Source organism: Drosophila melanogaster, chromosome X (assembly GCF_000001215.4).
Source record: "Drosophila melanogaster chromosome X".
Lineage (NCBI taxonomy): Eukaryota > Metazoa > Arthropoda > Insecta > Diptera > Drosophilidae > Drosophila > Drosophila melanogaster.
Window position 1 is genome coordinate 21,044,373 of NC_004354.4, and position 26,087 is coordinate 21,070,459.

Consider the following 26,087-nt stretch of genomic DNA (forward strand, 5'->3'; position numbering starts at 1 on the left):
TAATTACCTCGTTTTGTGGGTAAGAGCTTAAAAAAAGTGCTGTATAATGCTTGCTATAAGATTAAATAGTGTAGCATACATTATAAGACTACAAAATGTTTAACATGCAGCTTTTGCAATACATGTATGTATATATGTATACACACATATATAGCTGTAAAAGCACAGTTGGAGATAATTTAAAGCTTTATAGTTCTTGATGAATTGGTTCTTAATAAACAGGTTGCTATTTTAAAAACGTAGGCAACTGATTCGGATTTCAGCATTACGTTTATCTGGTACTACTGCGGAATCTGATAGTTAGATTACGCATTTATTTTCAGTGCAGGAAATCGCAGATCAAGCCATGCTGTGTATGAAGAAGAGCGAAACCGGTTATCACTATCTGTTTCATTCTCACCATAACAATGGGATAAATACCCTATATTATTTTTAAAAATAAAAAACAAATCCACAATTCCAATGAAATCCAATGAAAAATCCACAATTAAAATATGAGGCGAATTAAATTTACGGTTAACAGTTTTACACGTTTAAAATTTATACAAAATTTACTCTTAGGCCTTTCTAGACTGACTGGAAAAAAACGGGCCAGTTGTATGTACCTCTAGAGGAAAACAGCAGTAATGTCAAATCTAAAATTTCTATTAATATATTAAATTTTTATTTAAATGGAAATAAAACTAAAACAATGGCATTATTGACATTTCAAGTATTTTTTGTAAGTATGTCAAAATATATATTATGAATATTTGCCACGCTGTTGTTTTATGTTGTGTTGAGCATGCCACCATGCACCAGCACCACTGTGCGCTGCCGCCGTCTCTGCCGGCATCGCAGCCGACCGTTAGCCGCAAGTTGCTTGCGTTGGTTAGATTCCCGATTCCGTTCAATTGCCTTCGTTGGCAGCATCGTAGCGGTCGCTTTTCGCAGTTCGCGCTAGTTAGTCGCTCCTGGGTCACTAATCACCAGCACTGGTAAGTAAAACTTAAGCTGACAACTGTCCAAAGTGCATTCGTCCTGATCCTTTTCCCTTAAAGTTCCTTTTGCTGCCTCTTTCTTGCACATTTCCAACCGGCGAAATACATATAAATATGTAGAAGTACAAATAATACGAGAGAGAAACATGTGCTTGCTATTTTGTATGTTGTTTTTTCTTCTCACATATTCGCCGTTCGTTTTTGTTTTTGTTGTTCTATTTTGAAGCCGCGTGCTTGTAAAACAAATATGTATAGACATATGTATGTATATGGAAAAATGCGTGTGTGTGCATGTCATCGGCGGGGGAGATAAACAAGAAAGAGCAATAAAAAGGAAAACCGGGAAAGTTTAGAGTTTACACAGAAAAAAAAGAAACACATTAATATTAAAATTATATAATTTTCAAATGCGTAAATTTTGCGTAAATTTAAAATAGTAAAACGATATTTTGATTCGAAATTTACATAAATAATATTTTAGTCGTCTGATAATGTTTCTTTACTTTAATGCTCACCTTACATTGAAATATTTGGATTTATATGTTATATTCATATTATAAAAGGATAGTTTTATACATCAAGTATCTCAATACCACTTTATTCAGCTTACGTTCAAATTAAAAACATAACGTATAATTTTATAAATAGATTCAACGGGACGCTTAATAAATAGTACGTAGCTGTTTTTTTAATTCCTTTTAAATGCAATTCGTTAATTATTTATATTAGAAAATTTATATAAACACTAAGGTAGCATTTTAGAAAGACTTTGCGCTCCATTCAATTATTAAGTTAATTTAATACATGCCGATACTACAGATTCCGACCTACCCTATCATTAGTCCTGAGTTCACAAGATACCCTCACAACGTTGGCAAAGCTTTTCATATAATAAATGTTCCCTTATTTGAGTTTACTTTGTAGGTGATAGATAGGTTTCGAGTGGCGTGTCGTATACAGCGCAAGCAATCAGTGCCACCTGAAAACCTTATCTACAAAATGGAAACCCACTTAAACGACGGTAGTCCCTATTTAATAACCAGTTAAAGAAAGGGCTTCGAACTGGGAACTGAACGTCTAGAATAGACTAAAGATAGACTAAATTCCACAAAGAATCGAATTTTAATGGAATACCTCGCGTATTTTAAAATTTCGTTGTGATAAGGAAAGCCTTGAGCCTAAGAATCTTAGTTTTGTATCCTTTAAATAATTACAGCTAGAAAAAATGCGTATTTTCATATATCTTCTTAAGATAATCCGACTTCGGGATCTGTGCAAATTGAAATAAACAAGCTGCCCTTCCTGTTTCCATCTGATTTGCATATTTTTGAGTTTTGTCACGTCATCGCTTTTGGGCCCGATCTTTTCGCTTTCGATTGAATAGTAATCTCACGCAATTTCGCAACCTCGTCGCAATGAGACAACAGAAAGTATATTTTGATTGAGATTTTTCCCCCATTTGCACACCGGAATCTGGAGTGATAAGATACGGGTCATCGGAGGTAACACCGGCACCATCTGGCGTTTGTTAGATCGCAAATCAATCGAATCTTTTCGAATTCAGGAGCAGATAAGCTTTTTCAAGTCATACTATTATCACTATATGTTAATAATTTAATAAATCGTATCTTAGTTGGGGTCTGATATTGTAAGAAAGTATCTTGGTACGCCCCTACAAAAGTATTCCCAAGTTCCGGAAATTCTTCTTCTATAGAAGAAGAAGAAGAAGGATACACTTTTATATTGCTTCTACAAATATATTAAAATAAGCAACAATATGTTATATTCGCTACAGAGATTCCCAAACACTTTTTCATATAAATTCCTTCTTTCAGAGATGCCACAACCGAAGCCATACGAGAGGCCCGCGGACTTCATCGATCCCGGCAAGCCGTCCAAGTGCAAATGGCATCTGGGTACAGCCGAGAAGTCGCCCCACATCCATCGGGGCATCGCCCACCGCCAGCAGATTACGCCCAACATCCTCGAGGTGATCGGATGCACGCCACTGGTCAAGTTGAACAACATTCCCGCCAGCGACGGCATCGAATGCGAGATGTGTAAGTCTATAGCCTAAAAATCCACCGAAGAGTTTCACTGACTTAGTCATACAATCTCATTTCCTAACCCACAATGTGGCCTCAGAGTAACAATACGAACAGATCTAATCTAAGATCATTTAATTGCCTCTTTCCCCTCTACAGATGCCAAGTGCGAGTTCCTTAATCCGGGTGGATCAGTGAAGGACCGCATTGGGTACCGCATGGTGCAGGACGCCGAGGAGCAGGGCCTGCTCAAGCCAGGCTACACCATCATCGAACCAACGTCTGGAAACACGGGCATTGGACTGGCAATGGCCTGTGCCGTTAAGGGATACAAGTGCATTATCGTGATGCCGGAGAAGATGTCCAACGAGAAGGTGTCCGCGCTGCGAACCCTCGGGGCCAAGATCATACGTACTCCAACGGAGGCAGCCTACGATTCGCCGGAGGGACTGATCTACGTTGCTCAGCAGCTGCAGCGGGAAACGCCCAACTCGATTGTCTTGGATCAGTATCGCAACGCTGGCAATCCGCTGGCTCACTACGATGGCACTGCCGCCGAGATTCTGTGGCAGCTGGACAACAAGGTCGATATGATAGTGGTCTCGGCGGGAACGGCGGGAACTATCAGTGGTATTGGGCGTAAGATCAAGGAGCAGGTTCCCAGTTGCCAGATAGTCGGCGTGGATCCCTATGGCTCGATCCTTGCCCGCCCTGCTGAGCTCAACAAGACCGATGTGCAATTCTACGAGGTGGAGGGCATCGGCTACGACTTTCCGCCCACCGTATTCGATGACACCGTCGTGGATGTGTGGACGAAAATCGGCGACTCAGACTGTTTCCCCATGAGCAGACGCCTGAACGCGGAGGAGGGTCTGTTGTGCGGCGGGTCCAGTGGCGGAGCGATGCACGCTGCCCTCGAGCATGCCCGCAAATTGAAGAAAGGCCAGCGGTGCGTGGTCATTCTGCCCGATGGCATACGCAACTACATGACCAAGTTCGTGTCGGACAACTGGATGGAGGCGCGCAACTTCAAGGAGCCGGTAAACGAGCACGGTCACTGGTGGTGGAGCCTGGCCATCGCGGAGTTGGAGCTACCCGCTCCCCCGGTCATTCTCAAGTCGGATGCAACTGTTGGTGAGGCTATTGCCCTGATGAAGAAACACCGCGTGGACCAGCTGCCCGTCGTGGATCAGGATGATGGGTATGATCACCGCAATTCCTTCCTTTCGCTCCACCGTTTATAACCTCTTGTTTTTTTCCCACTTAGTTCTGTCCTGGGCGTCGTGGGTCAGGAGACGCTGATCACGCAGATCGTGAGCATGAACCGCCAGCAGTCCGATCCCGCAATCAAGGCGCTCAACAAACGAGTAATCCGACTGAACGAATCCGAGATTCTGGGCAAGTTGGCCCGCGTCCTCGAAGTGGACCCCAGCGTGCTCATCCTGGGCAAGAACCCGGCCGGCAAGGTGGAGCTCAAAGCTCTGGCCACCAAGCTGGACGTGACCACTTTCATTGCCGCCGGCAAGCAGAAGCCCAAGGCCAATGGCACCACCAACGGCGGCAGCCACTAAACTGGAGCGTTCTCCAGTTCCTGATCTGTGTCCTAAAAATCCAACCACCTACAGACTATGTTACGCATTTTTAACTTATACCCGCATGCATTTTGATTATATCAAATAAAGTTTTATCCTAAAGTATCAAAGTATCGATTTCACGCTTTGTTATACATATGTATTTATATGTCCAAAATGGTATGATATGGCTAGAACTGAACTGAAGAAACATCCTACGTTGCTGAACGATTGTATTAAAAGTATTTTAAACTTTTGATATTTATAATTAAATTAATTATAAATACATATAGTCTGTAAACGTCGAAGTTAAAAAATGCTTAAAGGGCTAAAGGTCTCTGGGATTTTCGTTTTAATTCGTATTTAATTTATCTAATTTGCTACCTGACGCATTCTCTCCTGGCCATAAAAAGCTTATTTGTAAAAACTTATAGATTAACCAACCCATTATTACGCAAAAGAATTTTATACTGTATATACAATCTTTATATCTGTGTAAGATATTAACTTTCTTATAAGCTGTTCAAGGAAAATATCTATCCACTGAAGATTTTATTGTTAGCTTTCCCGAAAATACTAATATATTATTCGGTTATCCTTAGGAGACATCTTTTGAAAGAATTTTGTATTAGTTTATAAATGCAAGTAAGTATACAATTCTACATGTACTATGGTAAGTATTTGCAACTTCAATAAGTAGAAATTTAACATAAAAATGTCAGAACAGTTTGAAATTAACTAATATTCCAAATCACCAGCTCTTATAGCTCTCGAGATGATTCCTTCAAGCCAGTGGCAATGCAATAAGTTTCTTTTAATTTCTTTAATTCTCTTAATTTCTTTTAATTCTCTTTTAACAAAAAGTTACAATTCGTTTATATAATTACTTTTATCGCATTTATTTTTATTTAGTTTTGTACGAGTAGATACTATGTGAATTCGTTACTACGTGAACTGTGCTCCCCACTTGCAACGCCAATAAAACTTCAATGATTATGATAGTTTTTCTCCACATATATATATTTCGTTCGATTCGCTTACATGCTCCTTTCTTGCTTAAGAAGCCAGACGCATCTGGTACACTTGAGACATTTGTAAAAATATAAAAACAAAAAAAATACTTGGTTTTTGTGGTTTTGTGCCAGTGTAGAACTAAATGCATGATGGGCAAAGCAGGAGAATGCAGCAATTGGTGCTCATAGAGCGAGAGAGATTGCCAAATATTCGAGATAGAGGGAGACGGGCAGAGTTAGCTAATGTACAGAACACAGAATAGAGCGGAATGACTGCGACACTTATTTCTCAGACTCCACGATTCGGCAGATCCTTAACCTTGTAGATGCGCACCAGCCAGTGCTCCGTGGTGTACGCCTCCTCCATGACATCCAGTTCAAAGTCCTTGTTGCCGATCTCGGCGGCACGAACTCGATCGTAGCCCTGGGCTTTGCCACCTTCCGTGTACATTTGCCCAAAGCGATAGTAGCACATCTTGTACATCAAACAATTGAGCAGTGTGGGTGAGCCCTCCTTGTCCACTCGGAACTCTCCGTTGGCCGCATAGTAGTCCTTTTCGCGGATGTGCGCACCACGATCCGTGCTGCCGCCAATGCGCACCATCCACAGGAACTTGTTGATATCGTCCGATGAGTAGCCAGTGAGCCCTCCGAAAATCACGAGAACGTAGTCCACATCCAGTTCCCTCATTATCTCGTAGGCTTTCTCCTCCGAAGAGGCCATCGCCTGGCCAACGCGCGATATATGTGTGTTGTTCCAAGTATTGTTATCCACCAATATCGTCCGATTGGCCATGGCCGTTATCTGGTAGCCGTAGTCCCACCAGGACATTATGCGAGCGTCCTGAAAAATACATTACGAAACGGTCAGTGCGAGCATTTAACAAAAGTTTGCAAACTAAAAGGGATATTCTGTTTTGTCAGCTTGGTTGTTTTAGTACTCATTATGTTTCATACTCTTCCTATCAAGAATTTACAATGTAGTCATCATTAAGATGCGAAACTCTTGTGTTGCCGACTTAGCCAGATGAAAATTCCGATCTTAAAAGCCCACAATTATTCCATTACGACAATCTGTTTCTGATTTTCTATGGCTAACTCGGCAGAGCACTCGACAAATGGGCAATCAAAACTTCATATTCACCTCCGGAGTGTTCATCTGCAGCCAGTAGTAGGCCTCGCGGAAGTCATCGAAAATGATGCGGCCGCCATCGTGCGACCTGGCACTCAACACAATACTGGGCGAGGAGTAGGCCTCCGAGGTGACCCAGGTGCAGTGCAGCGTGTACACTATAAGCATCAGAGTGATGACACCCACGAATCCAATGGCCACCTCGCTCTTCACGCCTCCCGTCTGCTGTTCCAGCTTCTTGTGCTGCCGCTTGCTTTCTACTCCCTGCTTCGATGAGCTTCCGGCATCAACGCTCTTGATATACTTGGCCAGCAGATGCGAAATGGCAATTCCGGATAGCACACACATCACGGGCGCCAGGACCAGCATTAGACGCACCATCACTCCGGCGAAATAAATACTGGTGACGCCATACAAAATAATAAAGATGTTCGAGTCCGTCAGCTTGGAAAAGCAGAAATAAAGGCCAGCGGGAAAGAGGAAGACCAGGATCTGCAAAAGAAATTTGAAAAAAAGCCAATGAATTAACTATATATTGGATTGTTATGTGAAAAGGGGTCATGTTTATTTAACTGCCTCAGCGATCAAAGTGCAAGGTAATCACTCAATGCATTAAGGCGCATATCATTCGCATCGTTGTTAAGTTCTCATCCTCGGCAGAACATGTGTAATTAGGATAGGTTTAAAATAAACCGAATTTTGTTGTAGTAAGGATTTATTAAACAAAAATAGATATGATAAGACGACACTGTTAAGTTGAGAGCACATCTACAGATTCCTACGAAGATAGTGGTTTACCTACCTGCAGATCAAAATAGAAAGACGACCAGGATGTAGGCTGATGCTCCGATACGGAGGCGATGATTGGAATGTGATTCTTGGCATAGGATGGATCTAGTAGCGAGTAAAATCTGCCGGTCCAGGGGGAGACTTTCCCGGTAAGCGTGAGCAGGGTACCCACGACGAACACCACAGTCAAAACACTGGAAACCAACGTCTTGAAGAGCAGATCGAAGTGATCCTTGGGAATGCGCGAGCGCAGATAGTCGACGAAAGCGTGAATCTGGCACAGGCCAAAGGTTCCCAGTGCCTGCAAGAGAAAAATACGATTTACACTCCCTTCTTTTCGATATAGCGAGTAATTCTTTAATTAGAGTTCTTTTAGTGACCAATTCAGCTAGGTTTTTGGTACTCATTATGTTTCATACTCTTCCTATCAAGAATTTAAAATGTATTCATCACAACAGATCACACATCGCTACACTGCACAGCATTACACAAAGTAGTTACACTCACCAGCATGTGTTCGGAGCTCTGGATGGGTTGGAATCCCACAAACGAGATCTGCATCGACAGAATGGTGCCGACGCAGTATAGCGTGCTGTATGCTATGTAGATCCTGTGCGAGAAACGTCCGGTGATCATCAGCGCCAGCACGTGCAGCGGGATTAGGTTAATCAGGAAGACATAGCCACCCCACGAGGAGACCATATAGAAGTAGGCCAATGCCGACATAGCCGACCAAAAGATCGTGCCCGTCTTTACCGCCTTGATCCACAAATAGTAGGTGAAGAGCATGCAGAAAATGGCGATGCCTTCATTGTCGTACGATCCCGCCACGGATCGAGAGATATACCCGGGAACGATGGATATCAAAGCGGCGGCCACCAGTCCAGCTCCAGTGCTCTAAAAAGGGGTAAAGGGGGATCATAAGAACCACGTGCGAATTTTAACCTCGAAAGGATATAAAAAAAAAAGTAAAGAACGGTGGGACGGTGGCTTACGTGTATCTCCTTTGTGAGGGCGTAGGTCACCAGCGTGGTCAGCGAGGAGAAGAAGGGCGCCAGGAAGACGCACACGTTCCGTATGTCGATGGTCACATTGAGCAGCCACATCAGGCGGTACAGGGCCGCCGAGGTGAGCATCAGCCCGGGATAGATGGTGCCGCCGATGATGCGGCCCAGGGGATACCAGGCGCGGTCATCGAACCAGTTGTGGAACTTGTAAAAGCCCTGCTCCGCCAGAAACCGCGTGGTGCGGTAGTTGAAGTACGGATCGAACTCATGGATTACGCTTTCGAATCGCAGCACAGAGAACAAGCGTGTGGCAAATGCTGTCCAGAAATGCAAGAGGAAAAGGAAGTTTAATCGGCGATGGCAAGAGGAAGACCAGCAGCTAGTGATGGCACATGCCAGCGTGTATCAAGCTATCGATATTCTAGCAGGGCTGGCAAGTTGATATTCTACAACATGGCAATCGGAAGATGTTTATAGCTATGCATTTGTTCAAATGCAAATCAAGGAATTTATAAGCTAGGAAATAAGGAATAATAGTGCTGCATTGCGTAACTAAGCCATTATATGCTCTGGGTAATTTCACCATAAAGTGCCGGCGGCACATCAAGCTATCGATAGCGAAGAAGCTCGCAGCAGATGCGAATGTTTGACCTTTTCACAACGCCCACTCGGCTAATGCCGAATAAGCGCTGTTTACTCACATAAAACCGCTGCCAGGATGAGAATGGCCAGCTTGACCAGGTGCTCCTGTTTGTCCCAGGTGAGCAGTCCCCTGGCGACGCCGCCCACGTCCAGCGTCATTTTCCTTGCTCTTCCGCCTGCCGGCTTTTTTTCGGCGCTGCTTAATTCGATGCAAGAGTCCCTAAGTCACCGGTGCGAGTTGTTGACTGAATTCCGGATGTCCAGGATTACTTGTTTTGCCCCACCGAAGCACTATTACTTAGCTTTTTGCACAAAACAATGGCTGAAACTTGAATGCGACGGGATCGCAAACTTGCAATTCGTGGCAAAGAGCGGAGAGTGCTATCGATTATCGCGTGCTATCGCCGGTCTATCGGTAATAGGGGTGACAACTCTGACCGCTGGCGGGTTTTATTGTTTCCCTTTTAACCACTTCTTTTGGCTGCTATTTGCGGTTTATTCGGCAGTTAATTCTCGATTTATGATTAGTTACTATTAGTGAGTCATCAAAAGCACGGCTGGTATTCGAATCGGCAATTCATAACCGGCTGTTCCTGGGCTTATATCCCAGCTGTTTTCGACTCTCCGTGGGAGCGAGCACGAGTAGTGAGCAGAGAGCGAAAAACACATTTCAACCACCACACAGTGGGGTACGATTATTATTTTTTAGAAAGTTACCAAAAGTTGTCTAAATACGTTTAGACCAAAGATGTCAACTACGCCAAAGCAACCGTAAGCACAAATAAAAAAGAAAAATGTAACAATTTTCAGATAAATCAAGGAAATGTAAACAATCTTAAAAAGTTGTCAGCTAGTATGCAATTGCGACCACTGTGCACCACGAAATTCGTTTTCATTGCGGGAGAGCGAGTGAGAGAGAGGGCGAGAGAGAGCGAGCTACAGCCGTTTAAATTGCCATATATTTCCCATATAAAAGCACCGCTGCTTCGTGTTTTCATTGCCTTTTAAAAAAATCTCGAACAAAATATGACAAGAAAACATCGGATGAATCGCCGGGCAGGAAAATCACGGTTTCCACTGAAAAACTACTGATAGTTATCACATATCCGAAATATATGTATTTTCAATCGAAACGAGAACCAAATCCCCGAAAAAACGCGAATCGGAGTAAATACAAGTTGACTTCTGCTGGTAAATAGAAGAAAAATTTGTACCTAAAACAATGAAAAACTCACGTGTCAAATATTTAAGAAATTGTTCTCACTAATACATGGGCAAGCCCATTCCTATTTGCGTGTATGAGATTTGCTAGTTCAAATCGTTGATTTTTTTTAGTGGCAGCTTTGTTATGTGCAATATATACATAGATATTTGCATATGTATTGTGTGTGTGTGTATTTACTTGCAGCGTTGTTGTTGCTGTTTTTTTTTTAATTGAAGCCGCGCCAAAAGTAATTAAATAATAACGATGGCGAGTGTTTGTTTGTGTGTAAAGTGCAGCAAGAATGGTGAAAAATCGAACATCAACACGCTTTTAAAAATGCATGTGTTATGTATGTGTATATATCGGGACGTCACTGTGTGCGTGCGGGTGGGGGCAGCGACGCCGGCAGAGGCAGCGATTGCAGTTGCCAGCACGCATTCAAGAAGAAGAAGAAGGAAATCGAATGTATGATGGGAGGGCGTGGAAGGGGGGTAGGGGAAAGGAAGAAAAGGAAAACAAAAGCAACAAACTCCAACTTCTGCATCTGCTTCTTCGTTCTCTCCTCCTTCGGCCCACCACTCACTCACACCCCACCCACTCTCTCAATGTGTGTATGTGGGTGTTTGCATTTGCATGGCATTTCTGGCATGCAACTTCTATGTGTGTGTGTTTGTGTGTGCGTATATTTATGGAAGTTGTGTGCCTATAGGCGAGAGAACGAGAGGGAGAGAGAGAAGATCGGGGAACTACTATTTATTATTATCCAAGCTCCCAAAAATCGAATATTTTGCAACAAAAGAAGTTAGACTCGTGTTCTATTAGGAAAAAATCAATGAAGTGACATTCTCATTTCCGATTTTGAGACCCAATTGGGATGAATTGCTTTCGTAACTTCCAACTTAACGATCTTTCCAAAGATCTAAACTACATGAAGAAGGGGAAAATGGGGATGAAATTCGTTTTTAAAATTTCTATTTAAAAATATATTGGGTCCAAAAATACTTTATCAGTGGGGAGAATAGCTCTGAAATGAGTTTCCAATTCCCGAATTCCACTTCAAAGATCTGAGGCGATAAATAAAGACATTGCTATGCAATTCAAAAGTCTCATAATTCAAATGAGAGCCCAAAAATAACGAACGAATTATTCAAAAAATAATTATGCATTTCAAAAATAACTGGTGCGTATTTTTGCTATGAACTGAGAATAATATTCTTTGGTAGAAAAATCTGAGAACTACATATATGTATAAATAACATATTGCTTTGCTTTGCAAATTCTTCTCTAAGTCTAAACAAACCGTAAAGTTAAAAACCTATCTAAATCCAAACAGTTGGATAACTGAAAGCCATTTGATATCGCACCTAAGGCAGCATTCCGATAAGATAAATGACCTTATGTACAAAAACACTGAACTATAGAAATGTTTTCTTATCAGTGCTCGGCTCTGGATGAAATTCGTACTCCATAACTGATATTCACAATTGAAAATTTCCTATCACTAAGAGCTAGCTGAAAATGTTAGTGGACCATTAGAGTAAGGTAATCCATCAATATTGCATGTATAGTATACTGATGTCGACCATTTCCTAACCCATTTAAATGGCCATTGAGTGATTAAGTGTTTTTGTTTATTTTTTCTTCGATTTCTGCTTTCGCCTCAAAATAATTTACACAATTTTTGCCGTGGCTGGCCCGTTTCGGGCCATAAAAACGATGTAAAATTTAATATGGCATATAGGGCGAGACAATGTTGCCTGTTGTCTGGTTATTGTTATTATTATTTTTGTTTACACGTGGGAAACGGAAATTGGTGGTGAGGGGCAAAAAAAAAACGGAGGACAGCAAAAAGTTGCCGCCGTTTCACTTTCGGCTCACCAGTCTCCACTTGCCCCACCAAAGTAGTTAAAATTTACAAATAACAAAGGAACAGTCGAGGAATCTTAAGAAATGCTGCAAGCGTTGTGTTTTACACAATTAATTCCACGTAATTAAGCCTTTACGAAGCTTATGACTTTAATGTCTGATCTTCCCTTTTTCGCCCTCTCTCTCTCACTCTCTCTCTCTCTCTTATTGTTTTTCGTTTCGTATTTTCCCTTCTATCGCCGGTTTCATTTCCAATTGTTGCCATACAAGTTCCGCTTCCAATTGGATTACGACCACAATTTGTCTGCGGGCCAAACACCAATTAGAATCGGGCGAGATATGGAATTGTGCGGGCGCCTTAGCTCCTTATAGCTCCTTATCGATATCTGAATGCCCTTTATTTTTAAAGTCAATTTTAATGCATTTATGTTTTTAAACATTCAGAGTGCTTAGTTCGAAGTACATGCATATGTACATAAGTCCAATCGGAAGTCCAAGGGGAATTTTTGCGTTTAGTAAATATATATTGTATTTCCTCCTATGATAGTTTTCTCCTTGCTGAAAAAGGGTAATTTCCATTTCGCTTGATAATACTCATCTATAAAACCCGCGACTTTCTCCATAATTATAATCATTTGCAGGGAAATTCAAACAAAAAATCGCTTACATGTAATAGCCAAATGCCATTTCTCATTAGATGATGCCCCCCACGACGATTTCACGATGATTGCCACTGAGCAAACATCAATTGCTGGACAAAGGCAATCGATGACTTCGTCGTGAAAAAATGGGGTTGGGGGAGTCAAGAGGGACTTCATATCGGCCATTAAACCCACACTTTTCCGATATCGTCATTGGCCACTGGCATGTCATTCAACCCACCCTATTTCACATGATTTTCACCCGGCGACTTTTCCTTTCTGCTCGCAGTTATCAGTCGCAAACTATTGGGATTTTCGCAAGAAAAGTCTTTCCTTTTAAGTTGTCTTTTTTATCGTTCTTCGAAATTAAAAAACGTAAAAACTTTGAAAATTAACTGCATTATTTAAACCTAATTTAAGTCATTGTCTTTATTCAATTCCTCAATGTTTTAGGTTAGTTTTGAGCTCTTAGTTAACATAGTAAGTGTAACTTTTATGCAGGTCATTTCATAGTTGCACCTATAGCTATTTATTATTTTTAAATGTAGTTTCATGTTTTCTTTCACTTGTACTACATATTTGTTTGTGTTTTTCTAGTTTTTGAATCTTGCTTCGTTCGCATTGTACCCATTTTACTTTTGGCTATGGACTTAAATTTAAGCGAAGTCGCGCTTAGTTGTATTTGCATTTGTTGTTTTGTATTTTTTTGTTTTGTTTTTCGTGTTGTATGTGTGTGTGTTTTTTTTTTTCAAGGCAACAAAGCGATGACTTCATCTTCTCTGCCCACATTTTTGTTGTTGCCACACAATGTGTGTGCGTGCGTTGGTGTGGATATACCCTTTATGGAAAGTATTTGGAGTTTTTGAGTTTGGGCGCGCTCGGGAGAAAGCATTAAACCAATAAACCAAACCAAAATCACCATATATTATAAACATTACTTTATATACATAAATATGTATGCACATATCTTAAAAAATTGTTATTTCAACACGGACCTAAAGTCCATAAAATATAAAAAATTGAATTATATTGTGCTTGTATTATCCATAAGCAATTTATTGATTGTCCGTATGAACGTGAACTTTATGATCTGGAATATTTGGACTTAGATTACAGATTCAAGTGACAGTGCAGTGCAATATTGAAATTTAAATTTTGAACGCCCCCCCTATTAATGCTTTTTCCTAATTTTCTGGCCAAATTCTACCAATTCTATCTAATATATGTATTCCAAACATCTACCTATACTTCAACTAGCTAGCTAATCACCAAAAAGAACAAAAGAATTTGTTAAAAAAATAAGTTTTAAATAAATGAAGATTTTTAGAACGACGTCAGGAAATATGAGTAATACGTATATCCTCCGCTAGGTGGCGCTCGTCGATATTCAAGACCGGACAACTCTTCATTTGCTACGCTGTAGATATTCGGAATAGAATAGATAGGCCAACGTTTTTTAAAAATTTCTTTGACCGAGGCCAAGAACAAGCACTCTTTTCTCTATTCTGGGTGGTAAATGTTCATTCCGTTTTTAGGGTATTTGCATTTCGTTAACACTCAACTGATTTACATTGCTTTTTTTGTGTTGCTGCTGCACACCCCCGAAGAGTTGATGATAATGACGAGGAAGTGTTGGCCTTGTTTGTTTTTGTGACTGATGTGTGTCACTTGCGCCGCTATCATCATTATCGTTATTAGGCGCACGCCAAAGACATTGTGGCAGTGCAGTCAATATGCAAAGTGTTGAGTAACAGTCCACATCACTAGCGCATTATGATCATCATCGTGGACGTCAGACTGACTGCCTGTCATCGGTTGGTTGACCACTGTCAATAATCACACTGAGAGAAAATCCTGTATCGTAGATATGTTATGGTAAATTAGAATTTGAATATCGTATCGCCATCGTGATCAGGTCAAGACATCATCAAGACGCCATCAAGATCGGGTCAATGCTCACATTATTTTAGTTGGCATTGTCGAAAAGTTTGGAAATGTTATCTTCTGGGCTTTTCTTTTTCTTCCAGTGCATGGGCGACCACGAACTTTGCGACATCAAATTGATTATTTCGATGCCCTTCTTTGTCGCTCTTGTATCCACAATTTCTCCCTTTTCTTTTCACACTATCTTTCCTGCTCGTTGGCTTTGTTTTATTATTCATGTCCAGGCCGGAAATGTTTCGTTTTCCAGTCGCACTCACCAGACCAACCCCAATACCATAAACTATATGGGGACCACGGACCGTATAGACCATGCCCTCGCCCACTTTTGGCCACTTTCCCAGTGTTTTTAGTGTTTTTTTTTTTTTGTTCGGCTGGCGTTCTTTTTTGGGGTCAGCAAACAAAACTCGCACCCGTTGTTTGCTTTGTTCTATATGTGTATATACTCTCTGGAGTGCTTTTGGCCAAGTTTTGTTGGCCTGGTCGAGTCGGAAACAGGTTGTGCGGATCTCTGTCGGCCGAAAAAAAAAAAAAATAAAATAAAAAAATAACATTGCAGATAGTCTTTGCTTCCGTGAATTTCAGTGGATTTTGCTATGATTTATACCCGATTACCTAGATTTTTTGTAGATTTTCGCATGATATACAATATTACGGGTTTCTGAGAATTTATACGGAATTTTGGGTGCGTCGTGATCTGAAGTTACGAGAAGAAGTCGCTAAAGTTCATATCTACATACTGTATGTATGTCCACATCTGTATGTACTATTAGTCAGCCGAGATTCATAATCATATTAAATGTTTATAAACAATTACTTTAACTCCGATGAGTACTCAGCGCCTTTGTTACTAATCAGTATTGTATTAAATTCCTCTTGAGGTCTGTAATGTGTTTTATAAATATCAATATCAGTAGTCAATAACAAAATACTTATTGAGAGAATAAATAACAAACTGTAAAAATATAATTCTTTTGAATTGCATTATGTACATTTCTGTTTGTAATAAGTAGTCCGTCATCTGATATCCTTTCCCTAGTCTACTCAAGGAGTAATAATTCAAGGAGTGGCTACACTCCAAGAACTGGGGCATTCACTAGCAGCTGTAAGAGTTCACAGCGGGGCTTTACTGTTGGTGTTGCAATATCCATTAATAGTTAATTAATAAATTGCCAAAGCCAATTACTATCGCATTTATTCAGCAACTGCCCCTACTTAACATTTCTTTGCCTAATTCGTTAGCTGAAACTGGAAACTTTCTTGACAACGTTTTTTCAATTTCTTTCAGCAGCTGCCTAAGCGATGCAAAATGTGACAGGCGGCAGCAGCAGTAGCCTCATCAAAGGTTAGCTCACCAATAGCCCCAGCTAAATATTAAACAAATACGGAAATAAGAGTCTAAGGCCATTAACTAAACGGCTGACTAAGCTGTAAAATGCAAAGTAATTCAAATTTCAACTAGCTAGGATATGAACCGCAAGCAAAAAATACATTCAAGACACCAACCGCAAAGCACAAACATTTTGAAAAGGGCAGCAGCAATAACAAAACAAACCACCACCAACAAAGGTTGAGGAAAACCGCGCGTAAGCAACAACAAACGAATTAGGCGAAGGAGAGAAAGGTGGAAGATAGAAACAAAAGGCAGATTTTTGGCATTCGCCTAGCGTGGACAACAACCAACCAGTACATCAACCAATCAATTTGGTAATTAGGCAAAATACGTGCTGCAAAAAATAGCTCAACGATCAGGCTGAGAGGAGAGTGACAGACTGAAACGAAGGCAGTTCGCCTGGATCAACGGAATGCCCAGCACGGCGGGCAGTGCAGCTGGCGTTGGTATGGGCGCCCTGATCAACAGTGCCGGCAGCAGCGCCAGTAGTGTCATGGGCATTGGCATGGGCAGAGCAGCTGCTACGGGAGCAGGAGCACCAGGCAGTTCGGGATCTGGAGCAGATGCCTCCGCCGCCGGCACTTTAATCGCCCAGAGCACGGCGGGAACGAGCGCCGCCAGCAGTGGAACGATCACCTGGGACAACAATGGAACCCTGCGATCGATCAATCCCGGCGATTGGTCCATCGAACAGTGCCTCGGGCCACATCACCTGTACTTTCAGCTCGGCTGGGCCTTTCTCTTCCTAGCCTTTTTGGCTCCACACGGTCCCTACGGCGCCCTGTGGATGCGTGCCATGCTGCTCATTGGCTGCCTGATGATGGGCATGCATGGCTACTTGGTGGCCTTTGCACCGGACGTCATCCTGTGGTCGGGCATGGGACTTTTTGTCAACTTCATCTATCTCGTCGTGGTGCTATGCCGGCTGAGGCCTGTGCGATTCGAGCAGGAAATCGAAGCGGTAAGTGGATATATGTATATACCGTAAACTAATAATAATAATAATAATAATAATAAAACAATTATTATGACTTAGAAATTCCTGTTTTATATTGCAATTACAAATGAAAACTTAGGGACATGCTGAAGAGTTACCTCAGTAAACGTCTTTAAATAACTGCTTATTTTAAAGCATATTATTTATATTCTTTTCCCCAGAAATCCAACTCAAGCTTACATTTAATTTTTCCAAAGCCGAGAAGTAGGCAATCCACTCGATTAATTCATCTTCTTGACATCTTTTTAAAGATCTAATGTACATATGAGCCGCAAGAAAAAGAATCATTTAAATTTTACACATTGATTGGATATTTTTATTGATGTGTAAAATCCCAAATAAGAAGACTTTACTCGTTGAGTTTTTGTAAGAAACTAATTTTATTTGGAAATATCTTCGGTTTAAATAGGTGACATGAGAATCGCATCTTAAAGTAAATGGCCTACGCAGAGGCCTAAGTAAATAGTCCCCGCCTTATCGAGGTCCCACGCTCGGGCACATCTGCCTATCTTGAGCGGCGAGGACCTTATCTGTGGTCTCCCACTAAGGGACTATTTTAGGAGGCGGGGAACGATCTCAAGTGACTGACTCATGTAGTGTGCACTTAAATTACATGTTTTTGAGCAATGCACCCATGTCGCCTTAGATAACAAAATCCTAAATATAATTTATCGCTCTCGATTCATTTACATAAGATATGAACGGAGCCCAAAATTGTAAGTCTTTAAATATATTCGTGTTCATGTGTGAACAGATGTATGGTTTTTTTTTTGTGTTTTTGTTTCTTTTTGTGCTTTTTTGGTTTTTGATTTTGTTTCTTTTGTTGTTGTTTTTGTTTGTTTGTTTTAATATAAATTACATTCACTTAATATCCGCACTTAAAACAGAGAAAAACATAGTTTTCGGTGGATTAATAAATAACAGAAGAAAATTAATGAATGAGACAAAAAAAAAAAAACAGTATAATTAATTATCAATAGGCTATTAATTAATAACTTCTTGTAAATTATTGGCTATCAACTCTAGGCTAAATGTGCTGTGGTTTGCGGGTGGGTGTTTTGTTTTGGGAGTTTTGGGCTGAGTTTATCACAGGAAATCAGATTGGAAAGGTCGTCGCAAACAAGGCGTCCTTGGGAGAAATTAAATATTTTCGTGCATGGGCGTATGGGTGGTGTGGGCGTGTGTGGGGCGGAGGAAGGGCATTTGGGGCCGGATGGAGGACCAGTTCAAAAACTCAAGTGTTCAATAAGCCATATTTGAATTTGAGACATTTATCGAACGTGGAACGTACAGTAGTAGTAATGTGTGTGTGTGTGTATGCGTTGTTATGTGGTGGATACCTAAATCTATAAATTCTTCACTTCGGGCTTGCCTTAGCTAAGGCGTATTTTCGATGCCAGAAAATACAGCTGCAGGCAGGTGGTCAGCATGACCGTCATATTGCCAATGGCGATGGTCATGTGAATGCGCCGGAATCCCTTGTGGATGCGCTGATAGTGCGGGCAGTCGACGAGGTCGCCCTGGACAAGGCTGCCCACCTCCTGGCCACTGCCGATCGCATCCTCGATCCTGTACTTCTCGTGCATCAGCTGCAGCATCGGTGGCACCAGGTACAGGCGCACCACCACCTCAATTCCCGCCGCCAGGGCCAGCGATCCCATCTGGATGCCCGCCGATGTCGTCCATCCGCTGAGGAAATACTTGGCATACACCACCAGCATCGTCAGACTGAGCATGGCGTTCAGGGCGAAGTAGCGCGGGAAGAGGATCTGCTGGCACTGCCCGAAAACGTGGCGGGGCAGAGAGAAATACAGCGAGAGTCCTGCAAGGATGTGCAAAAAATTAGACTTGCTAGTAATCGGTTTTTATTTACTGCCCAACAATTCTACAAAATGTAATTACGATTTTTGGCGGAATGGCGCACAAATGAAGCGAGTGTGTGTTGATCGGCTTAAAGAAATGTATTATTAAATTGGTTGATCTTGGCAATGGAATCAGTGATCAGTGACCATTTCATATGCTGAAACCTTGACGAACTGAATGTTATGGCTAGACCATCTTCACAGTACTTCGTTCGCTGAGATGAGTCAATGAATTTCCTCAATGGCATTATGCATTATGAGCTTCATCTAGGAAACAATGAATGTTTGGGATGCTCATGTGTGATCCCTGAAGATCAGAAAAGTCCTGCGATATGGGGACACTTACCCGAGACAAATGTCATCCAGATCTGAGACCCAAAGTGGGTGGCAAAGGCGCCCAGGAAGACCAAGGCCGCCATAACTCCGCCCGTTGCTGTTCTCGTCGATGCTGCTGTTGCAGACGCTGCTGCTTCTGCTGTTGCCACCGTTGTCGTTGGGTCGATGAGGTCGCGTCCCACAGTCATCAGCACAAAGGCCAAGATGCAAACAGCTATCAAGTGTGCTGGCTGTGTCGTACGCGTCAGAATTCTGCAATGGGAGAGTAATGTTTTTTGTCAAATAGTACGAATTTAAATTTAGAAGTTAACATTATTTTAATGAAGTTTTAATGTTGGAAAAGAAGACTAACTTTCTACCAGACCATCGGCATTTGATCGAAATGTATCGAATTGATCGCACAGTATCGATTATTATCGATCATGGCTCAAAACTGGGGTTCTGTAAACATATTGATATAAGTACATATGTATGTACATATACATATGTATGTATGTGTGTTTCTGTCTCAAGGCCATGAGGTCTATTTTCTTGATTGAAGTGCTTTTGTGACCCGTTCGGTTCAATTCCTGTTGTGAACTTATAACTTATAAATGCAATAGCTACGCAATTGACGATGGTCTAAACTCCGCGGGAAAATGGGTTATGGGGGTACCCACGTGGCCCTCATGTCCGATTAGATTTGATTTGCGGCGAACTTTTGCACCGATTGCGATCGTGCGAATTCACCGTCTCCTTTTCCCCCACGTTATGGCTATCCCTTTCTGTTCGTGTCTACGCATTTGTTGCGTCTCCGTCTCCCCACCAACCCTTCCTAGTCTGGCATTTTGCATATCCGTCTGTTACGTTTTTATGTCTTTTTTGCACACTTTTTTCGCCGTTCGTTTTTGTTTTTGTCGCGCGGCGAATAGAGCCCAAGTGGCGTACGTGCGCAAACGCATGCAACCGAATATTGTATATTTTCGCCGCCCCCCCCCCCCCCCACTATTACCCTCTCTCTCTGTTGCTCTCGAGGGGACCATAACTAAAAGCCAGAAATTGGCAATCTCTATGCGGTATTCATAGCAAAAAAGCGTGGATAATGCAGCTTTGTACTTGCACTTGGGGCGAATTCAGTGGAATCAGCTGGCGACCAGCTGATAAAACGATAAAACGCGGCGAACGCAGCTGATTTATGGACAGGGGTGAAGAAAAGACAGCAAGTCCATACTACAGTTGCAGTCAACATATTAGGCCAGCCATAAATGCAAATATTGATTTAATAAATTTTTTCAAACTTGCAACTAAATAACTCAATCGACTGGTAACGAACGGTCTTGCCGCGACATCACTTTTAAATCAATCGTCCTTCCTTGCATGCTACAGTTTTTCCCCGGACTGTATGCACGCGAAAGCTCTTCCCGATGACGTAGGACCCGGATCGCACTTTGCACTCCAGCAGGTGGTTGGTTGCGGATTGGGCGAGAGAGCGAGCCAACAAGAGCGGGTGATTCAGGGGGTTTTAGGGAACTCTATTGACATGCCAATTGTCGTCATAGCGCCCCACTGACCGCAAGATAACGACCGTTTCTAGACACACCCCCGCGCCACCCGAGGTTTAACATATCGCTTGACATTGAGTCAGCATTACGGTCAAGGCGAATATCACTTGATCGTATTTTTAGACTCACGCACTTGTCGTTAGTAATGCGGCCTAGAGGCCCAAATTCCCGTGAATCACCAACAGAAATTGGGGCTTACGTTAACTAAGGTTAGGAAAGGAGGGGTTCTTCTGTTTGGCTATGCAATTGTTAATAAATTATTCCATTTCTTGGGGTTCCACTGTGGCGATCGATATCGTGCAGGTCACGAGTTTGGCGTCTGCTGCCAGGCATTATCAATGGGGTGCTAACAATCTGTTTAATGGTCTTCGTTGTATTTCGCTTTCTGGCCAAAGCTGTTCAGAAAGTTTGAGAGTGCTGCAAATCAGTTTAGTGTTTAGTAGCTGTGACATTTTAGTTAAATACATACATACATATATTGTTAAACTTAGTCTAATAGTCTTTAATGCTTATGTTAAGAAGCCACTTTAGTGTGTTAATAGACCAACGACAGACGTTTCTTGTGTCTGCTGTTTGCATAACGGTTGTACGCCCCAGACAACAGCAGACGGTGGAAAAATTCTACGCTTATATTTGCATTTATAAATATCAATATAGGGGCGTGATCAGCATGATCCGCAGCCGTGACAATGAACTGATAAGAGCTGATAGTGGCGCTAGCATTTAGGATTTCCTTCCTTCGTCAGCTGATGAATTTATTGGTACATATTTAGTAACAGGGGGCGTGCTATATGCCGACCAATGATCGCTACAAAATAATCTTTATGATACATACAGATCAATTTTACTTCGGGTAACTCAATATTCTCCCGTAAATATTAACTTCATTGGCTATTTTTAGAAGTATTTGCACTTTGTGATCATACAAATACAAAATATTCGCCGTCAACGGAGTAAAACTACCAATAAGTTAATTGGATTCGCAACAGAGTTGTTAACAGAACTAATGGAATAATAGAAACTGCACTAAGAGTCAAAAACCTGAATTGTAGAAAAACTAGCAGATATTTTATTTTAAGCGGCACTATCCAAATGTTAAATATTTTAAAGTGACTTAAGTGGCAGTATGCGAATATATTAGAAAGTTTCAACGGAACTCTATCTCCTAAATTTGTAGCAGGTAATTATTGAAATGAGACAACTTAGGAGTCCAGTTGAAAGATGATGGATGATGTGTTTTAGCGGGGAATAATGGTGGGAGACTTACGTGTACAGGCGACTGGCCTGCAGCTTGGCCACCAGGCAGGTGATTCGCTCGGACACCTGCCTAGTCATCTGGGTGCCGATGGCCAGGGCGTCGTCCATTGACGGCTCCATGGAGCTCAGCTTGCGCTGCTGTTGAGCCTTCAGGGCGGCGGCGGGCGTGCTGGTGGCCAAGGGCTCCTCCTCCTGCAACTCCATCTCCTTGAGCATCTGCTGCTGCTGCTCCTGCTGCAGCTTGCGAAATCGCGGGCAGAATCGTAAGAGGTCGCTTCTGGGTGTGGGGGCCGGTGAGATGACCTTTGGACTGGTTGTCATATCCGCCGACGGCGACGATTTCAAAACGGTTTCGGTAACGCCGCTATCCTCGCTATCGCTGCCGGTGACCGAGGAGGACGAGGAGGAGGAGGAGGAGTCGCTGGCGCTACTGCTTAGCTCGAGTTCCTCAAGGAACTGCTGTTCCCTGTGCAGATCCTTTTCCAGATCTCTCCGCTGCTGCTCCTTCTTCTCGCGCTTCTTCAGCGTGTACTTGACACTCTTCACCGCCTTCGATGGCATCCCACAGGCCATGTAGCGCTCGATCTGCTGCTCGTTGTTTTTCTCCACGATCCCTGAATTGTGGCACATCTTTGCATTGGTTTCTGTGGCTCCTCTTTGAATTGATAATCCTTTTTAGATGCTCTGTATTCTTTTTGGCACTCTTCTTTGTCTCGCTTCGCACAGCAAAAAAATTTAATGGGGGTTACTTAACTTTCCGTTTGTATATTTTAAATATTGGATTTTGGGATTTTTCTACACCGCGCTTTCGGATCGGTTTGTGGGTTTTGACTGCGATTCTAACGTGGGGTTGGGTTAATATTTGGGGTGGTTATTTTTTTTTTTTTTGGATTCCGGGGGGACCAAGTGCGACACGCGGCGCGTTGAGGTGTGCGATTTTGAATGGGAAGTCGCCGCTGCCATTAGCTTTTATATATACCGCCGACAACGCCAGTTCTTGCGCCAACGGCGCTGCCCGCTCTGCTTCCGCTCTCTTCGGACGCGGCGAACGCTCCGCTCTCTTCGGGATCTACATTTTGCACTCCGATCGAATCGGCGGAGCTGATGCAACAGTGGGACTAATGGCGGTGCCCAGTGGGTTGCCCAGTAGTCCAGATCAGCATGATCGCGTGCTTTCTTATCCGCAAAGTGCATTTGCCTTTATAACCGTAAAAGCCAAACACTTGGATTGATAGATGGCTTTATTGTTATATCGTTATATATATATATCGATCGACTGTGTAATTATATGTAAAGCTACCAATATATGTAATACTACCAATAAGATAAAATCTGTACTAGGATGTATATTTCCAACGCTTGGAAATGAAAATCAGACAATTGAACAGATCGATGATCCATAGATCTGTGTCACTCCAATCTATATAGTAATCTAAATATAATATGTAAAATGTATTAACTATCGTATACAAATTAAGCCATATATTCAGACAATCAATCGTATGATTTAAAATGGAACCGAACAGATAAGATTAGTCAATTGGTCTGCGATTATTGGCATTGGTTTATAAATTTAGCAAAACAATTGACTCAATTCCAGTTTCGTTTGAATCAATTTGAAATTGTTTGGTTTTTTTTTTTTTAACATTGGTGTCAACCCACTTAAGCCGGATTGCAAATCCCACTGTGCGATGCGTTTAAACTGGATTATCCCAAAAAGAGCGGCCGTTGGGAGGCTGGGCTTCAGCTGGCGATCTCTTAAATCTAGCGAGGTTTTTAAGAGAGCCGCCGCCTTATCAACAGCAAGTCTCAATTAATGGTGGCTGTCACGCTGCGATCGTTTGGCATTATATGCCGCCTTATAAGCACCTGACAAATGGATGCCACATGTGAATAGTTAGTGGCCCAACCTTCAGACGTTTATTTTTTTCGATTTTTTTCGCCAGAAACTTTCCAACAATGTTGCGCCGAAAAAGTGTGGAATCCACAGCGGGATGCAAATGCCTTGAATTCCTGCGACGTCACCAGCGCGTTCGAGCAATCCCCGCCTAATGCACACATACATACATATGTATCCATATGTACATTGGATCCACCGATTCTGGTTTATCACCAGTGAGTCGTCGGCTTAAATTCGGCGAATGGCTTCGATCACTTGCGTCGTGGGGAACGATTTCTTATTTCGATTTCGGAGAAACTCCCCAACGGATATTTAATATTCTGTTACCCATTCGGGGGGAAAAACTTTTCCACCCACCCCCCGGATTTTGTGGGTATTAGACACATTTGCCACTGACGCAAGACATCTGCAAGAAATCACAGGTGAATCATATGGAAAAGAACACGTTCAGCTCAGCACTGATCACTCGATGAATATATAATACAAAGCAATGATTAAACTAAACGGTAGTTGAGCAAGTAGCTAACTATACATGCAAACATAATCCATTTACACTTTGATAGTAGATCGTAGACTCTTAGAAAGTAGCCGCAGCCCAATTCGAAATGCTAATGATAACGAAAATCTGGTTGGGTGAATCACCCAGTGATTCAGTGGGGCTTGACGAGGATCGCCTCCTAGCCAGATCAGTTAAAAGTCCCCCACTGAAACTGACCACTTCTTGCGATGTGGCAAATCTTTCGCACAAATAAAAAAAATAACGTGCTGGCAAAAAATAGAATAAACGAACTGTTTACTGTTTGATTAAAATTCACTTGATTAAGCTGGGCGTGAAGAGACTAATCATGGACAATCAGCGAACGGGACCATGTCATTATCCCCGATTCACCGCAGCACCCAGCACCCTGCGATAAATCCGCAGAGCACCGATTCTTGAGAGCCACGATGAGTGGGCAAGAAATCACGGCCAGTGCACGATGTCCGGCCAAATTGGGTGACCAAAAGCGGATTTAATGGCAGTATTTGTATGCACCATAAGGAGGCGATCGGCCAAAAACGATCGGAGGAGGGATCTACGTCCGGCCAGACAAATCGAAGCGAATCGAAATGGTTGGGAGTGCGACTGGGATTTGAACCGCAATTAGATAATGAGCAGTTTGTGGGCAGCCATCGAACGGCGATCGACGCGATCGGCCATGCCAGGAATCGTATATAGAAAGTACTCTCCATGTACATCTTATCGATTCGAGTTGATCCCCTTGTCATGTGCCGCACGTTCCGCGAGTTGGCGGCTCCAAAGAAAAATTAAATTAAAATCAATAATATTATTAATGAATGAATCGAATCTTCAAGTCGAAAATCTACAAATGGCAGTCAATCGATCAATCAGTCAGTCGAACAAATCAAGCACTCCGAAACAAGAGGGGAACAATTTACCAAGATCAAAGGTTGCCTACCTACCACCAAGAATGTTAGAACAGATGATCGTCCAAATATTCCTTTACCTTTATTTCTATTCATTAAAGTTGCAGCTTAACCATAAATTAGCCAGTCTGTACTTTAGCAAAGCAATGAAAATGTTGATATAATAAGGTGCTCCCTTAAAGCTATACATATAATTTAAATTCCTTGCAGTTGTAACCACAAAGAGATACATCATTGTGAAAATATATTGTATATATTTTACGTCCACTAAATCAATCATCAAATAGGTCGCTAATTTGTGATATGTGGACTGGTTAATGATATAACGATTAAGCGAACTATTCATAGAATTTTGACATTAACTAGTTTATAAATTATTTTGGACCACGTGGCACGGAATGCTGTAAACAATACAAAATTTACGAATCCAATTGGTATCTATTATATTTGAACAGTAAATTTATTATACATCATCCGTCAATGGTTCTCATGGTGAATAGCAATGTGATGTATTTGAAGATGCTGAAGATTAACTATTAAATTGT

General features: G+C 42.0%; 4 protein-coding genes and 3 non-coding genes across 16 annotated transcripts in view, besides 1 other annotated feature; 2 read left to right on the forward strand and 5 right to left on the reverse strand.

The window, feature by feature from the left end:
* The first annotated feature begins 765 nt into the window (after positions 1 to 765).
* Cbs (Cystathionine beta-synthase) lies at positions 766 to 4,724 on the forward strand. 3 transcript variants are annotated; one of them, NM_134580.3, is made up of 4 exons: positions 766 to 977; positions 2,816 to 3,040; positions 3,185 to 4,226; positions 4,293 to 4,724. In NM_134580.3, the coding sequence occupies exons 2-4, from the start codon at positions 2,818 to 2,820 to the stop codon at positions 4,594 to 4,596; spliced, it is 1,569 nt and encodes a 522-aa protein (NP_608424.1). In that variant the 5' UTR covers positions 766 to 977; positions 2,816 to 2,817; the 3' UTR covers positions 4,597 to 4,724. The 3 variants fall into 3 exon arrangements, with proteins under 3 accessions (NP_608424.1, NP_001285508.1, NP_728384.1); NM_001298579.1 differs by having other exon boundaries at positions 889 to 977; NM_167726.2 differs by lacking the exon at positions 766 to 977 and adding an exon at positions 2,192 to 2,482.
* A 788-nt stretch (positions 4,725 to 5,512) lies between these two features.
* Stt3A (Catalytic subunit 3A of the oligosaccharyltransferase complex) lies at positions 5,513 to 9,565 on the reverse strand. 2 transcript variants are annotated; one of them, NM_001272822.2, is made up of 6 exons: positions 9,239 to 9,565; positions 8,526 to 8,854; positions 8,038 to 8,427; positions 7,544 to 7,831; positions 6,754 to 7,233; positions 5,513 to 6,453 (listed from the first exon to the last, which is right to left on the reverse strand). In NM_001272822.2, the coding sequence occupies exons 1-6, from the start codon at positions 9,336 to 9,338 to the stop codon at positions 5,899 to 5,901; spliced, it is 2,142 nt and encodes a 713-aa protein (NP_001259751.2). In that variant the 5' UTR covers positions 9,339 to 9,565; the 3' UTR covers positions 5,513 to 5,898. The 2 variants fall into 2 exon arrangements, with proteins under 2 accessions (NP_001259751.2, NP_608425.1); NM_134581.2 differs by having other exon boundaries at positions 5,592 to 6,453.
* snoRNA:Me28S-U3344b lies at positions 6,526 to 6,606 on the reverse strand. Its single transcript, NR_003750.1, has one exon. It is a non-coding gene; the product is annotated as a snoRNA:Me28S-U3344b (small nucleolar RNA).
* Positions 7,314 to 7,362, reverse strand: scaRNA:MeU2-C28 (small Cajal body-specific RNA : MeU2-C28). The gene has a single exon (NR_002470.1). It is a non-coding gene; the product is annotated as a small cajal body-specific RNA : MeU2-C28 (small nucleolar RNA).
* Positions 7,911 to 7,989, reverse strand: snoRNA:Me28S-U3344a. The gene has a single exon (NR_003751.1). It is a non-coding gene; the product is annotated as a snoRNA:Me28S-U3344a (small nucleolar RNA).
* Positions 9,566 to 9,590: 25 nt separating the features above from the next.
* The window catches only part of bves, a 28,429-nt gene continuing 11,932 nt past the window's right edge, over positions 9,591 to 26,087 (forward strand). For 3 of the 4 annotated variants that reach the window (NM_001272823.1, NM_001272824.1, NM_206800.3), the window contains exons 1-2: positions 10,174 to 10,370; positions 16,120 to 17,185. In NM_001272823.1, the coding sequence (NP_001259752.1) occupies positions 16,637 to 17,185 (549 nt within the window). In that variant the 5' untranslated portion in view covers positions 10,174 to 10,370; positions 16,120 to 16,636. Of the gene's footprint in view, positions 9,951 to 10,173; positions 10,371 to 16,119; positions 17,186 to 26,087 lie in introns of those variants that run through there. The other variant, NM_134582.4, reaches the window with a different exon arrangement.
* Positions 17,547 to 17,974: a mobile genetic element.
* On the reverse strand, positions 17,905 to 23,168 carry CG32512 (uncharacterized protein). Of its 4 annotated transcripts, none has more exons than NM_001298580.1 (3): positions 22,228 to 23,168; positions 19,430 to 19,671; positions 17,905 to 19,043 (listed from the first exon to the last, which is right to left on the reverse strand). In NM_001298580.1, exons 1-3 carry the CDS (start codon positions 22,845 to 22,847, stop codon positions 18,595 to 18,597), a joined length of 1,311 nt encoding a protein of 436 aa, NP_001285509.1. In that variant the 5' UTR covers positions 22,848 to 23,168; the 3' UTR covers positions 17,905 to 18,594. The 4 variants fall into 4 exon arrangements, with proteins under 4 accessions (NP_001285509.1, NP_608428.1, NP_001259755.1 ...); NM_134584.4 differs by having other exon boundaries at positions 18,012 to 19,043; NM_001272826.1 differs by lacking the exon at positions 22,228 to 23,168 and adding an exon at positions 20,079 to 20,216 and having other exon boundaries at positions 18,012 to 19,043.

Bases quoted from the DNA above. Each gene is read 5' to 3' on its own strand.
- Stt3A (NM_001272822.2), bottom strand. From the start codon at position 9,338: ATGACGCTGGACGTGGGCGGCGTCGCCAGGGGACTGCTCACCTGGGAC. The intron at 8,855-9,238 runs GTGAGTAAACAG...ATTTCTGGACAG, and splicing joins CATCCTGGCAGCGGTTTTAT to CATTTGCCACACGCTTGTTC. The intron at 7,234-7,543 runs GTAGGTAAACCA...TTTCTTTTGCAG, and splicing joins CTTTCTATTTTGATCTGCAG to ATCCTGGTCTTCCTCTTTCC.
- Cbs (NM_134580.3), top strand. From the start codon at position 2,818: ATGCCACAACCGAAGCCATACGAGAGGCCCGCGGACTTCATCGATCCC. The intron at 3,041-3,184 runs GTAAGTCTATAG...TCCCCTCTACAG, and splicing joins CGGCATCGAATGCGAGATGT to ATGCCAAGTGCGAGTTCCTT. The intron at 4,227-4,292 runs GTATGATCACCG...TTTCCCACTTAG, and splicing joins GTCGTGGATCAGGATGATGG to TTCTGTCCTGGGCGTCGTGG.
- CG32512 (NM_001298580.1), bottom strand. From the start codon at position 22,847: ATGTGCCACAATTCAGGGATCGTGGAGAAAAACAACGAGCAGCAGATC. The intron at 19,672-22,227 runs GTAAGTCTCCCA...CTCCCATTGCAG, and splicing joins CAGGCCAGTCGCCTGTACAC to AATTCTGACGCGTACGACAC. The intron at 19,044-19,429 runs GTAAGTGTCCCC...ACATCCTTGCAG, and splicing joins CTGGATGACATTTGTCTCGG to GACTCTCGCTGTATTTCTCT.